Here is a 15596-nt window from a genome sequence, read left to right as displayed (position 1 = left end):
GAAGTCCCCATGCCCCTGAGAGAAAACCTAAGATGCGCAAGTCTTGAGTAAAACATACTTTGGTGGCTGATTAATAAGAATCTTCTCAGGTATGAGACATTGCTCAACAGTCACAGAAGTCCACGGTTTTTTTCACGTGCCTATCAATCACTAGCTGTCTCTGCAGACTGAGGGGTGAGGAAGAGTGTTTTCCTAGTGAGGGAGTTGTGAAGCCCGCTCAGTCATGTTTTCGCCAGCGGGTCAAACAATTGCAGCGTTGTCCGGTTGTCTTGGTCACTGAGTGTCACCCAGTGTCCAAAGCCCTTCTGCCCGTGGTCTGTTGGCAGCGGCTCCACCTTTGGGGCTGAAGCACTGACTTGTGGGGGTTCCACGCATGCCCTTTCAAAGCTCCTGGCCCCTGAGTCCAACCGGTCAGAACTCTTGGACAGCCAGGAGTAATCCGACAATTTAGGGTGATGGAGAAGGTTCCAGAAGGGATCCTGGTAATCACCACAAAGGGAGGCTGCTTCTGACTTGGTCTCCTTGGTGGCTTCCACATCCGGGCTTGTGGCAGATGATGTGCCAGGAAAATCTGTCCGTGGGGGGAGACAGCCAGCGTCCAGCGAGGGGCTGGGTGGACAGTCCACCTGGCCAGAAAGGCCCTGGAGGAGTTGGCTGTGGCTCTGCAAGACCTGAAGGTGAAAGGCGGCCGGGGCTGACTTCTTCCTCCTCGGGGGGACCTTGGGCACAGGAGGCGGGACCTCCAGTAGGGCTGGTGGGGCCTCATCTGATGGCAGCTTCCCAGCGCCTGACCTCCTTTCGACACTTCTCCCAGGCTGAAATGTTCTGGGTTTGGGGACAGGAGGAACTTGAGGAGTTGTCATTAGAGAAGAGGTTTCACTGCTTGTCTCTGGGGGGCCGATTGTAAAATGGGCCCTCTGTTCCTCATCCGGCGACAAGGGCTGCAAAAAGATAGGACAAAGACCATCAATACAAAACCAGCATGCAGAAGCCGAACCTCGAAGAACATGCAGGTCAGAGCTGGGGCTGGACCAACACACCAACAAACACAAGACTCAAGGATGTCTTCGATGCCGACTTGGTGACCAGATAGGAACACATACAGGTCCTAGAGTCACCAAGCGCTCACAAAACAGAATTGACATTTTAAAACCAGGACCACAGCGAACAATTCGAGACAATTAATTTCCCCCCCTTTACCTTAGCTTTCCCCTTATTCTTTGAGGCTCCTGTGCAGGCTGAGAATACTGGTCCAGGCTCGAGATAAGTGACTCCTGTTACCCCAAACCCAATCTCCCTTCCATCGAGGTGATTCCAACTTATAAGCTAATTGAAGGACCAGGAGATACCGCTTTCCCCTTGGACCTCATATTTAAATGTAGAAGAATGGGGACATGCCTCACAGGGTCTCTTAATTCCTTAGTTCTGGTTCAAAATGAGCATCAAGTAATGACACAAAGTGAAGTCTCGCTACAGAAATGGTTCAGGAGCTTCCCAATGCCAACTGCCAGAGGTGACCTCAGTGTATGGCGCCCCCGTGTGGATCAGAGTAGAACTGCGCTACAAAGGGTTTCCAGAAGCTGATGTTTGGGAAGTAGATGGCCAGACGTTTCCTCTGAGGCACCAGGGAGTGGACTCAAACTTCCAGACTTTCAGTGAGCAGCCGAGCACTTAACTCTTGGCAGTAGCACAACACTGGCATTCCAATATTTTCTTGGGTTGTTTACAAAACAAACCAAAAGACAGACAATCCCTTTGATGGTAACTCCTGTGTGGCAGGTTGGGGAAAGAGACCCATTTCTGCGCCTGGCTTTGAAATGAAAAGACACAACAAGTCCAGGGAATGGGAAGAGGAAAGAGACGCAGTTTTAAGCAGGAATTGAAAACGGGCAGATGGCAGCGAGCCCCCCGCAGAGAAAGGAGAGCGGCACCAGAACGTCAGCACGGCCGGCCAAGCGGGAGCCACACTGTCTGCGGGTGAAACCGCGCCACCCTACGATGACAGGACAAGGGATTACCGAGGGTCCTGCCACTAGACCCCGAGATCACACTGAAGATCCGGATGTCCCTATGGGGCTCAGTCTTTGTGCGGCCACTGTCCTTACAAACTCGTGTCTCTGAAGCAGCAAGCAAGGCTGAGCAGCTGGTACGTGAGAACACAAGACAATCTGCAAGAGAAGTGGCGAGAAGCCATGGGGGGTGCCGGCTGCTCAGGGCTCGCCAAGCTGCTCCCCTAGGAATGGGTGATTGTGAAGAGAAAGCTGTACCCGGGAAGTTACCTGCACATGACGCTGACCATGCGCAGACAGGCAGTATTGGGACAGGTGGGGAGAGCTGGGATGCTGAGGGAAAAAGCAAGCCCTGATGGTTTGGTGTGGGGGCTCCCATCGACTTAAAGCTGTTCTTGTCCCTGAGAGAACTTGCAGAAAGACAGAAGAAACTTGCTTTTCTGCTATAGTTCTGGTGTGACTCCGTAGGATCAGTACTGAACTGCAAGGTCGGCAGTTCAAACTCACTCCTCAGAAACCCTATAGAGGGTTGCTATGATTCGGAAACGATGGCTCTTAGCAACAACAGCCAAGATCGGAGAGCAGTTAATAGGACTGTCCTCAACGGGGGCTGTGTAGGACTTACAAAAAGGTACAAGAGACGAGACCCAATTGGCTGCGTTTCTGTCAGACGTTCAGACGACACAGGGCGAAGAGTTGGCATTTCTGGTCCTTACCTTCCCCGTCCTTCTCAGGATTGGCTTCTTGATCGCAGGAACTCTGGGTGGGGGCCGCCGGGGCAGGAGCTGGGGCACCTGGCAGGATTCTGGTTTGGAGGGTCCTTGGTCCCTCCGGGCTTCTGCTGGGGTCTCTGGAATGTAAGATTACATAGCTGGGGGTTTAAGAGAAAGGCTGAGCACGAGCTGCCTTACATTTACAGGGGCTACATTCTAAGGATGAGGAGCTCTGATAGTGTAGTGGTTATGAGTCGGGCTGCTAGTTTCACGGTCCACAGTTCGAAATTACCAGCAGTTCTGCATGAGAGAGATTTACAGCCTCAGAAATAGAGTAGCTCTGCTCTATCCTATACGGTCATTATGAATTGGGGGTCACCTGCATAGCAGTGGGTTTCAGTGGGGTACATTCTGGGTGGTACAAATGGTTAACATGCTCAGAAGGTTACAGGTTTGAGCCCACCCCACGGTGCCTCAGAAGGAGGCTTGACCATCTACTTCCAGAACACTGGCTATTGAAAACCTTATGGAGCACAGTTCTATGAGTCGAAACCGACTCTGCAGCACGTCACCACCATCACTACCACATGCTAAGGTTAACCGACTGACAACAGGTTTTCCTTTAAAAAAATGTTTTACGATTCTCAAATTTAGCACCCAGTTATTCACACTCCTCTTCTCAACAGGGATAATGGAATGGGGTCTATGGACAGTTCTGGAGGACACTTGACATCATATGCAAAGTGCATGTAACTATCAGGGGTGCCGGCGGCTCCAAATACACCTTTGTGAGGCTGGCACAGGACTGGGCAGTGTTTTGTTCTGTTGTGTATAGGGTCACTATGAGTTGGTACTGACTCAATGGCATCTAACAACCACCAATATATTTTAAAGGACAAATATGGTTTTTTTATAGATTCTTGATAAAATATAGGGAACCATTGCTAACCACAAGCTTGGTGGTTCAAACTCACCAGCCGCTCCGTGTAAACCCCGAATTAGAACTGACTTAACAGCACTTACAACAGTGGTGCCGGAGCATCAGTACTGAGCTACTAACCAGCCACAAGGTTGGAGGTTCGAGCCCACCAGCCACTCCGCAGGAGAAAAACAAGGATTTCTGTTCCCATAAAGATTTACAACCTCAGAAACCCTATACCAAGTGGCTATGACGGCACTTATAAAACATAAAAAATAAGTATTTTTAAGTACTTTTAGGGGAATTCAACAAAATGTTGCAAAGGGGTAAAACCAAACCCAACCTACTGCTGTGGGGTCAACATATCGGACGCATAGCTACCCCATGTGACAGAGTAGACCCCCCACCCTCCACCCCCAGTGGTTCCCTAGGCTGTCATCTTTTAGGGTTTTTCCCTCAGAGCTGCTGAGTGAACCGCTATCCTTTCAGTTAGCAGTCAAATGCTTACCCACTGTGCCACCAGGACTCCTTCAAAATCTCACCCATTAGCCCACTGGCTGTCAAGCGGTGACCGTACAGAGGAGAGCTGCCCCTCCCCCAGAGCAGCTGGTGGGTCAGGACCAGCAACGTTCTGGTTAACAGTCAAGCGCTTAAGCACTGTGCCACCAGCATGTGCATTTCATACTGCTTCCAGAAAAACCAAATCTACTTAAGAGTACTTTAGTAACAAGAGGCAGAGGAACACACCCACCTGCTTTGGCTTCCATGAGGCACCGGATCGCTGCTTCGGCCTCCTCAGCGTTGCTGGTTTTAATCTGCTTGACATTGTACGGTTTACTTATTCCGGTCCTGGCTTTGGGCTTGACAACAAGACCAAGAAGAGAAGCACATTAACCTTACTTACCCTGATCTGAATGTGTGCGCTTAAGATGAAAACACACACTCCAGCTGGTGTGCCCAGGACAGGAAGGGGGCAGTAACCAAGACCACGAGCTGCCCAGTGCAGACTCACAGCAGTGGTATTTCAGAAGTCGATCACCAGACCTTTCTTCCTGGGGTGACTTAAACTTCCAACCTTCTGGTTAGTAGAGTAGTGCTAACGGTTTACACCACAAAGGGACTCCCTGGGTGGAAACCCCACCGCCACTGACTCGACCCCGACTCACAGTGACCCGACAGGACAGGGTAGAACTGCCACAGAGGGTTTCCGAGGCTGTTCCTCTTTCTCCTGTGGAGCAACTGGTAGGTTCGAATGGCTGGCCTTTCTGTTAGCAGTTCAGCACTTAACCACTGCGCCACCATTGAGTGCACCCCCCAAATTTCTTCTGGCTGTACCCATCACTCACCGAGATGACAGCAGTCACTTTGGGAGCTGAGGAGGGGCCGCTGAGTGTTAGATTTTAACAGGGTTCAACAAGACGTAAAGAGCTAGAGAAAGACCAAGGGGCAACCAGGATTCCACACTGTCATTGTGGGAATGGAGAGAAAGACTTCTCAGGAATCCACCTATCATTCCTGAATCTCCTCAACCTTAGCAGATAGATAAAACCTCAGGCCTCTTGTGTGCCAGGCATGATTATAAGCCACTCTGGCCTGCGTGGAATCTATTTAAGAGAGGAACACTCCTTTTAGTCTCCCTTCAACTAATTTTACATCCGGGTGACTGATCTCGTTTCGCCTCCCATCAGCCACAGCTCTGCACCCCAAGGGCCAAGGCCAGACTCCAAAGGGAAGGGATACAGGTGGGTCTGAAAATCAACATTTCCACCAAACTGGGACACCTGGGGTTCACATCAAGAGATTTCCTCTCTCACCCTGTATGGCCACTTTGTTGTTAACTATTGCCAAGACTGCAGCCTTACAGAAAAGAATGAAATGTGTGTTCAGTTCTGCACCCTCTGTGACCATCAGTGGCCCCTGTGTGGGCTTCCCTCATTCTTACTGACCCCTGGCTTTATATAGAATGTCCCTTTCTAGTGCTTAGTTATTCTTGATGATTTCTTCAAAGTGAAGTACTCTGGGTGCATCCAATCATTTTCAATGAAGCCCAGTAAACGACAGGGAGAGGCAGCAAGAGCTAGAGAAGTAGGTAGTAATGGAGAGGAGGAGAGCCCGCGTGGCCGGGGGAGGCTGACCCGCTGTGCTTCAAGCGGGCGCAAGTACTCACGGGGTGCTGGGGTGCGCCTGGCAGCAGCTTCGCTGTCTGCAGAATTGAATACTGGCCGTGGGTGCCGGAGGAGATGGCTACATCTGAAACCGATTTCTTCACCATGAAACCAGCTGGGAAAACCAACAAACACAGAGTCTAAGTCTTGGTAGAAATGCCAGGCTGCTGCGTGCAGCTTCCCAGTGGGCTGTGGGCAGTGGGCAGCCAGGCCCTGGTTTGGGCCTAGTGTTCGCGTGGAGGCCTTGCCCTGATCTGTGCACTGGGCAGTTTCTCTTGATCCTAACAGTTGGTGCCCATGGCCGGAGACTCAAGGAGAAGCATTGTTTGCAAGCAGCTCCGGTCTGGCGTGTACTGGGGCTCAATATTGATTGAAAAGTCCATTGGTTTTCGTCTTCAGAGGTTTGAAGCACAACGTTATAATTAAGACCAGATCTTTTTTACACATTTGCTTAAGGAAATCTCAACATCCCAAAATAGGGGAATGTTGTTGTAAAGAGCCATCAAGTTAGTTCCAGCCCACAGTGACCCTGCATAGTAGGGTTTCCAAGGAGCAGCTGGTGAGTTTGAAACATCAGTCTTGCAGTTCAAACCGACCTTGTGGTCTAGTGTTTATCCTACAGCGCCACACCAGGACTCCAAATAGGGGAACAAATGATGTGAAATAACACCTGGTAGCCACCAAAAAGCAAAGGACACATTAGAGGAAAAGATTACCAAACAAAACAGCTCCCAATTCTGAAACTGCAAACAGTTTGGGAATCTTTTAATTGCCAATTGTTGCACCTAGGTATGAGCTGAATGGAGAAACCTTGTTCTTCTGATCTCTATTTTTGTCAAGTTTCTACAATAAGGTGACTTTTGTACTCAGCAAAGCAAAAATGTGCTTAAAACGTGGCTGACTTCTGGCTTTCAGTAGACTATTTTAAAAAACGAAAACAACAAAAACCAAACCCAGTGCCTTGGCATTGACTCTGACTTCCAGCAACTCTCCAGGACCGAGCAGAACGGCCCACGGGGTTTCTGAGGCTGGAGTGTGTGGGAGCTGACTGCCGCATCTTCCTCTGCTGGAGCAGCTGGTGGGTTTGAACTGGCAACCTTCTGGTTAGCACTACTGATAACCACTGCACAACCAGGGCTCTGAGTAGACAACTCTAGACAACTCCTGTGATGCATACAGGGCCCATTAGGACCCAGTTCTGAAAGTGCTGCCTTGAAAAGTCTCTATGGTTATCACACTTGGGCGGACCAGTAAACTAGAAGCTGATGTGAACTTCTTAACTTGACTTTTAAGTTACTAATGGAGTCCTGGTGCTAACCACAAGGTTCGCAGTTCAAACCACCTGCTGCTCCTCAGAAACCTTAGATGGGGGTCAGAACTGACTCGATGGCACTCAACAACAGTGGAGTCTTAGTGTGACACTGTAGGATAAGCACTAAACTGCTAACTGCAAGATCAGAAGTTCATACTCACCAGCTGCTCCTTGGAAAGTTTAGAGTCGGAACTCAACCAGACCCCCTTCCCCTCACAGGCCTGAGAATCTCAAGTGGCCAGTGGTCTGAAACCTCAGAAGGCCAGCACAGGTGACTGGTCTATATTTCTAACACATGGAGGTAGACTGTGGGGAGGAAGGCATGGACAGCCCCTCCCTCGGAAGCAGCTAAGTTGGAGGAAGGTGAAGACCCACTTAATAAGTGCGAACCAGGCCCCTCCATCAAAGGCGGGAAAGGGCCTGAGGAGGAGAAAAGCAGAGGAGAGTCAGTAGCCGGGTCAGAGCTGAGTTAGGGGTGCCACTCTGTGGTGAGCGTGGGGAAGCTTACGTGGAGGGGGGGGTCTCTGTGGTGGGTGAGATGGCCGAGGCCTACTGGGGACCGACAGAGACCTGCTTGGAGAATGGTGACGGAAATCCCCAACGGCTTCCAGCTCCCGCTTTAAGTCGGCCGGCTCGCTGTCATCTGGAGGGCATGCAGGACAGCAATGAGTGGAGGCCACTGGACAGGCCAGTGTGGACCACATCCTCTCAGGGGCTGAGGAGGGGGACTAGGGCCTACTTGGGTGGGGTCTGACTTCCAGACACCAGAGACACTGAGACATGTTCCAGTGGCGGTGTGGTTTCTTTGGGAATGCTCAAAGAAGCAGACACAAGGGTGGAGACAGTTGGAAACCAGAGTTCCAAAGGTTCACCCAACCAAACGGGAGGCAGCTTTAACGTCTCACCCCCTGACGGGGCAGGCGCTGCAAACTGAAGCCTAGCGTCCCCCCAAGTGTCCGCCATCTTAACTGCCTCCTACATTCTTTCAGGGTTCAGCAGGGCATAACCGCTTTATCACCAACAAACCAGCTGCCATTCAGTTAATGCTGACTCGTGGCAACTCTGTACACCTCAGGGTTTTCAGGGCTGTGACCTTTCAAAAGCAGATTGCCAGACCTTTCTTCTGAGTGCCTCTGGGTAGACTCAAACTACCAACCTTTTAGGTAACAGCTGAGCACTTAACAAGGAAGCCCCTGAATGGCACCAACAATTATCTGTCCAACTTCAGAGCTGATGCGTTTGGGGCAGTTTTTTTGCCACATCGCATATTTCATCTCTTTTGGACAAGTCCCTTAAGCCCAACAGCTCAGCTCCATGCATCTTTGTGGCTGGAATGGAGAGCAGCGGCCTCGTCCCTTCCCGTGGGGCTGTCTGCATGCTGCTCGCCTACCTCTGAACTCACGCCGCCCCTTTGACACCAGGGCGGGTGCGCCTAGATGACAAGCACACAGAAGCACCTCAGTGATTCCAAAGCGTGCAGGGTCACCCATGGAGACACAGACGGTCCCGGTCATGGCTGTGTGTAAGAGCTCTGACACGTATACTACCTACTCTCCAGCCCACGTGAGCAACTTCACCACTATCATTCCCACCTGCCGTCAAGGCTGTCCATGGATGATTTTTCAGAAGTAGGTTTCCAGGCCTTTCTTCTGAAGCACTTGTGGGTGAGCACCGTTCGTACCACCTGGGGACACCATTGTAACTCTGCTGGGTTTGAACGCTTCTCAAAGGGATTATGTTGTTGTTGTTATTAAGTACTGTGGAGTCAGTTCCCACTCATAGTGACCCTACACAGGGTTTCCGAGGCTGTAAATCTTTACGGGAGCAGAAAGCCTCGTCTTTCTCCTGCGGAACAGTTGGTAGTTTCGAACTGCCGACCTTGAGGTTAGCAGCCCGATTCATAACCACTACACTACCTTCAAAGGGATTATACGATTCTGTTTAATCAACAGAACTTTCCAGCCCCTCTTCAACAGGACTGCTAACCACAAGGTCAGCTGTTCAAATCCACCAGCTGCTTTGTGGGAGAAAGAAGATGAGGCTTTCTACTGTGAAGATTTAGTGTCTCGGAAACCCTATACAGGATTGCTGTGATTTGGAATCAACTTGATGGCCGTGAGTTCTTTTTGGGTTAAATCAGGTCTAAAAGAAATTAATGATGATAATGTGTAATACACAGTCCTGATATGGTGCTGTAGGATAAGCACTGGATTGTTAACCACAAGGTTGGCGGTTTAAACCCACGGGTTGCTCCTCAGAAACCCTATACAGGGTTGCTATGAGTCGGAACCAATTTGATAGTACTTCACAAGAACAACAATGTATAATAATCCTGAGAGCCTCGGTGGCACAACTGGCTTGGGACTGGCTGTTAAACTAAAGGCTGGTGGTTCAAATTCACCCATCAGTTCCACAGAAGAAAGGCCTGGTGAACCACTTCTGTTAAGATTACAGACAAAAAAACCCCGTGATGGAGCAATTCTACTCTAACCCAGGGGAGGAAGCAGGGGAAAGCTTACCTGGAGTCAAAATCACCTCGATAACAATATTGTTTTTTAAATAAATACTACAAAAGAATTGTAAATGTAATAGCATGTAAATATAGTAATATATCAGCAACTCAGCTTTTTATGGAATGTCGCCTATGAGGTTAATTCAAAAGTTTCTTTGGGGAAACCAGAAATTTAAAGCCAATTCGGACCTGTGGCCATGGGGAGGCAAAGAGAAGACAGGGTTGTCATGCGCGGGCATTTCTTAGGGAGAAAAGATGTAAACCCATCAACTAGGGTGACCAGGACAAACCAGTATGTGAGTCCATAGAAGTGTGACTCTTGTCCTGGGCTTTGGGCGGGACTAAACGCCACAGGTGGTTTAGGGAAGGAATCTCTGACCCACCTTTATAGGTCGGCTGCTGCTGCTTTCTGGTGAGTCCAGGTGACCTGCTAGGAGGGGCCGCAGCTGCAGAGCTGGGGGCTTCCTGAAGGTCATCACTCAGCGGGTAATCCACCAAGTCATCCTCATCATCTTCTAGAATGTCCCCTTGGAGCAGGAAATGGATCAAGGACAACAATGAGGGTGAAAGTGCCCACTCGCTCACTGGTGGGTCTGTTTCAACACGTCACCCGGGCTCTGGTCAGTACATGCGTGGTTCCAGCCTGAAGCGGCACAGGTGTGATGACCCCGTCACGCAGGAGGTGCAGGGGCCAAGCCGACCTCAGTGTGCCTCTAGACGGCTCTAGGATGCGAGCCATGCACATACTACTAAGCACAGGGCATGCAAAGGTGCACGGTCACCAGCTTTCCACCCCACAAGGCAGGGCTTTAGGAAACCCACTGCTGGATCGACTTCCAGCAAGATGGCGGACTAAGCAGGAGTACTAACTATACCGACCTCTACAACAAAGGCACGGTGGGTAGACCAAGTGATAACTTCAGGGGACAGGTTAGAGAGGTCAGCTGAGTGCTTGCTGGGAGGAGAAGCTGAGCAGGGATGGCAAGAGAGGGAGGCTGCCTGGTGAACGGTCCACCAGACACGGCATAGCCGTCTCGTGAGCAGCTTTGGTCACAGTGGGTGGCTGGGCTGAGCATTCACACAGGAAACAGGAAAGGTGCAATTCCTTCGTCTTTCCCATACTTCCCTAGTGATCAGAAGGGAGGCCAGCTTCCACCTTCATCCATCCCCAGCCAGACCCTGCTCAGGAGTTTGGAGCCACACCAGTGTAAGATGAGGACTGGCTGAGCCACTTTGGTGCCTGGATTTAGGCAGGCCCAGCCCCAGATTAGTCCCCCCGAGAGTAGAAATGTCCTCTGTAAGCCAAGGAGCTCACGAGGTGAGTGTGCGAGGGATGTTAACAGCAGACTTTCTGGCCCTAGCTGGCGTTCCCATTGGCCTCGGTGTTGTCTATGTTCAGGGCATGCAATCCAGAAGTAGGTTGTGGAGGCCCCTGGTGGAGATGGTTTCAGTGTCTGTTAGAACCACAGGGCAGCTGGGGGCAGGGTGACTGGTTAAAGGCTGGTCTGGTGAGTCCAGACAGAGGTGGGACAGGGAAATGGGGCCATAGAAGAGAAAAATAGGAAACACTTAAGAATAACTAAAAAAACAAAGTCCTGGTGTGGCGCTGCAGAAAAATGCACCGGACAGCAAGGTCAGTGGTTCAAGCTCACCAGCCGCTCCTCGGAAACCCTATACAAGGTCGCTATGGGCTAGAACCAACTCGGCAGCACTTAACAAAAATAGAAGTGGGACAGAAAACTGGAGCTATAGAAGAGAAAATAAGGAAATAAAATATTTGGAAAAAAATTGGAGAGAGAAGATGAAGGGAGTAGTTAAGATCAAAGGGGAAAAATAGAAGAGGAAGTTGAAACAAAAGCGAAGATTATTACAAAGGATAAAATTCAAGTGACTAGAAAGAGAAAAGGGCGAAAGAATAAACAAGCAAAACAGCCAGTCTAGTGCTTAACCTACAGTGCTATACCAGGATTCCTTATGTGTTTAAAATATTTATTCCTTTATTTTCTCTCTTCTATGGCTCCATTTCCCTGTCCCTCTTGTCTTACAGTTTTTATGCCTTGATTGCTCCTTGTTTGTTATTCTGTATTGTTTCCTGGTGGGTGGGGGGAGAGGGCGTTCCTCTTTCTCACCTATATAAGACCTCAACCGTGCCCTCACAGCCCAGTCTTAACCTGATCCTCGGGAGCTCCACAACCACCTGATCAACAAGAGCAGCCAAACTCACCCACGATGAGATGAAACAAAATGTGTACGAATGGTTGAAAGGAAAACTGATCTGCTCTATAAACCGTCACCCAGTTCACAGTGAGAAGTTAAGGATGAGACAACTCCCACGCCCACTGAGTCACTCCAAGTCATGATCACATTGTAGGACACAGAAAAGCTGCTCCTGAGGCTTTCTGAGACTGAGGTTATGGGAGCAGACAGACTCATCTATCTCCCTTGGAGCAGCTGGTGGGTTTGAACCACTATCTTTCGGTTAGCAGCCCGACACTTAACCCACCGCACCACCAGGGATCCTCTCAGGGCTTTAGAAGGGGTCTAAAATCTCACATCTACAGACCCGGGGAGACGCCATCACAGGGTTGCTAACCTTCAGATTCATAGTCCAGAGTCGTGAAGTCAAAGTTTTCCTCCAGCAAGCAGGAATTGGCTGTGGGAGACCTGGAGGCCACGCTCTCTCGTTTCCGGGTGATCTCCTCCTGCAGGCCTTTCAGCCAGTCTTTGGTCTTGGGTCTGACCTTCACTGCTCGTCCTTTCACCTACCAGGGCAGAGAGACCATCAACACACGTTAGTGAGGAAAACCAGCTCCCTTCGGTCACAAAGTGCTCCTCAGGCCCAGGGAGCCAGGCCAGCTATCACAATATATGGATCCTGACAGAATGTTTGGAGAAAACCACAAAACTCTTAACAAGTCCAGACCAGAGGACTCCCTGAGACACTCTTTAAACCTTAAACTGAACCTGTCCTTCCTGAGATCACCTTTAGGCAAAATAGCAGAATCGTATCACCCTGTGAGTAAAAAAAAAGCCATCGATATGAGTCCAATAAATAGGTCAACCATAAAAGCAAGGATGAGAAGATAAGGGGGCCAGGGAAACTAGACTATGGGCAATGAAATAACCAGAATGTAATTAAAGAAAATGGTGACACATTATGAAAAATGTCACTCATGTCACTGAACCATTCGTATAAAAATGATCCAATGGGAACCTAATTTGCTGTGTTAAGTTTTCACTGAAAACACTATCAAAATCACAGGAGTCCACTAGCTCCCACTCCATGGCTGGCCAGCATGACCTACCTTCATGCCGTCCACATCCAGGACGCTGAGAGCTGAGTGACTGTCTGCGAAAGTCACGAGCATCTGCCCTTGGTTGATCCTGGAATAGATAAACATGCCGAGTCAGCCAGAGATCACGGGTCCTCGTGGGGACCCCACGTCGGACCACGCCAGCCAGCCATGATACCTGACAAGAACGATGGTCCCATAGTTCCCCAAAGTCTGCATGAGCTCGGTGCGCAGATCCTCAGGAAACTCGTTCCTCTCTTCTAAGGTTGGCGACTGAAGGTTGACCACGACAGTAGCATCCAGGGGTCCCTGGAAAGAGGAGACCTCCTGGAAAACTCTCTCCCGGGCATCCACATCAACTTCTTGAACTTCCACCTCCACGATGGCCAGCACAGGTCTGTTGGACGCAGAAATGGAAACAGTAAATTGGAGCTAAGAGACAGAGAGAGGACACTTGATATTTGGGCTCTGCTGTAGTGGTGAACTTGGACCACCCACGACTGTGTCCACCAGCTCTCACAGGTCTAGGCCAGCTGTCTTAAGCACATCTGTGGTGAGTAAGAGTGCCCCAAATTCACCTAGGACTCTTGATGTGAGCCGTGGTCATGCTAAGGACTGGGTCTAACACTCCACTCTGAAGCAGTGTAACCGCTGCATCAGGGATGTAGTCTGTGGTTCCTGCTCCCCTGAGAAATCACTCCATCAGCAATCTCAGAGAACAATGTAATGTTGCTTGCTTACGGCTTCTGCTTGCTGAGTCCAAAACAATTCTTAGAACAAATGCTTAATCAAAATACACCAGAATTTCACATGTCCTTCCCACAGTCACCAGGGAGGGGCTTGTGACTGTTTCAAGGACAGATGTACCTAGTTTCATGATTATTTCGTAACAAAAACAAACAAAAAAACCCCACTCTTTTTAAGAAATATGTATGCCATCTCCTACCAACCAGATGTTCCCTCATTCAATTTTTAACTATTACCTCATGTCAACCAAACCAATTACTGTTTTTTTTATGGCTTGTATTCTCTTATAAACACTCTCAACTGTCCCCTCGTCCAGTTACTGAGTTCAGAATCCTCTGGGCCTTGTCATTCCCAATTTGACAAGAGCCTGGTCTCCCACAACTTGTCATTTCAACGGGACTCCATGCCATTTTTCTAGAGGGCAGTTTTTACCTACAACCGAGCTCCTTTTATCTTAGCCTTGTAGCTAAGGATGATTGGATGGGAAGAAAATTGTAGTGCTCTAGAGATTTAACCAAGGAATCAGAAACCATCCAGCCTTCAGGTAAGGTTTGAATTTTTTTTTTTTTTTTTTTTCTATTCTTTCCTTTTTGGTTCTGAAAACATACATGTTGTTAAGTGCCATCAAGTCAGTTCCGACCCATAGCAACCCTGTATAGGGTTTTCAAAGGCAGCACTGGTGAGCTTGAACCACCGACAGACATTGTGGTTCAAACAACTTTGCAGTTCAGCGCATTAACTCAGCGCCACACCAGTACTCCTGAAAATATATATAACATATAAATAAATATATGTGTATATATATATATGTTACACACATGCATATGTTGTTGTAAAGTGCTGTCTAGTCAGTTCTAACTCATAGTGACTCTATATAGTGTTTCCAAGGCTGTACATCTTTATGGGAGCAGAAAACCTCATCTCTGACCTGAAGAACAGCTGGCTTGAACCGCCAACCTTGTGGCTTGCTGTCCAGTGTTTACCATATAGAGCCATTGTGCTCCTCCCCAATCCCTGCCCCTTGTCTTCCTCCTCCTCTCCCTCCTCTCCCCATGGTCCAATCATGAATGCACTGGGGTCAGCTAAGAGATTTTCGGTGTTGTTCCTGGAGAAAGCTGGAGAGGTTTCCCCAGGATGATTCAGCAATTTGTATTAAAACTCAAAAATACTCATTCTCATTTCCAGGACTTCGTTCTGGGAAGATGATCAGTGATTCAGACAAAGATTCACATACAAGGTGGTTCATTAGCATGCTGCTGACAGGTGGCGAAAAGAGACAGCCTAACTGTTCCCTAGCAGGGACGTGGCTAGGACACGTCCATGTAATAAAACCACAACCACACCAGTTGCTGTCAAGTTGATTCCACCTCCAAGTGTCCGTACAGGACAAAACAGAACTGCCCCGTGGGCTTTCGAAAGCTGTAACTTTACAAAAGCTGACTGCCTCATCTCTCTCCCAAGGGGCTGCTAATGGGTTCAAACTGCTGACCCTATGGTTAGCAGCCAAGTGCTTGAACTGAGTTTGGACCGCTGACCTTGTGGTTCAAACCGACCGTGTGGTCCAGAGTTTTATCCCACAGCACCACACCAAGATTCCAAGATAGAGCTGGTAGGCCTAAACCCGTGACTCGAGCTTGTTCCTGACCACTATTGCCATTTGGGTTCCTAAATATTGTACAGCTGTTACAAACCAATGAGCCACAGCTGGAATCTCGGCGTGACTGTCTCTCAAAAATATTAAGTCAAGAACAAACAAGATGGCGGATCGGGTGGACGTGCAGTAAAGGAGCTCCACCAACAACCACACAGAATACCCGACCAAGCGGGCTCAGGGGCTGGTCCCAGAACTCTGAACCACATATAAAGGAATACTTAGAAGGTTGGAAGGCTCACAGCTGGGGGAATTTGTGGCAGAAGCAAGAAATC

At 49.3% G+C, this 15596-nt stretch overlaps 1 protein-coding gene across 1 annotated transcript in view; it reads right to left on the bottom strand.

Annotated features, from left to right (window-relative positions):
- Positions 1 to 221: 221 nt before the first annotated feature.
- Positions 222 to 15596, bottom strand: part of SYNJ2 (synaptojanin 2) — a 164821-nt gene continuing 149446 nt past the window's right edge. The window contains exons 19-27 of the mRNA XM_006868455.1: positions 13102 to 13320; positions 12936 to 13014; positions 12224 to 12392; positions 10014 to 10157; positions 7627 to 7761; positions 5809 to 5921; positions 4370 to 4501; positions 2726 to 2857; positions 222 to 941 (exon numbers count right to left, since the gene is read on the bottom strand). Of these exons, the coding sequence (XP_006868517.1) occupies positions 222 to 941; positions 2726 to 2857; positions 4370 to 4501; positions 5809 to 5921; positions 7627 to 7761; positions 10014 to 10157; positions 12224 to 12392; positions 12936 to 13014; positions 13102 to 13320 (1843 nt within the window). The remainder of the gene's footprint in view (positions 942 to 2725; positions 2858 to 4369; positions 4502 to 5808; positions 5922 to 7626; positions 7762 to 10013; positions 10158 to 12223; positions 12393 to 12935; positions 13015 to 13101; positions 13321 to 15596) is intronic.

The sequence above is a fragment of the Chrysochloris asiatica genome, unplaced genomic scaffold (assembly GCF_000296735.1).
Source record: "Chrysochloris asiatica unplaced genomic scaffold, ChrAsi1.0 scaffold00117, whole genome shotgun sequence".
Taxonomy (NCBI): Eukaryota; Metazoa; Chordata; class Mammalia; order Afrosoricida; family Chrysochloridae; genus Chrysochloris; species Chrysochloris asiatica.
The sequence above is the reverse complement of the archived record's forward strand: the minus strand, read 5'-3'. Positions and strand labels throughout refer to the sequence as shown.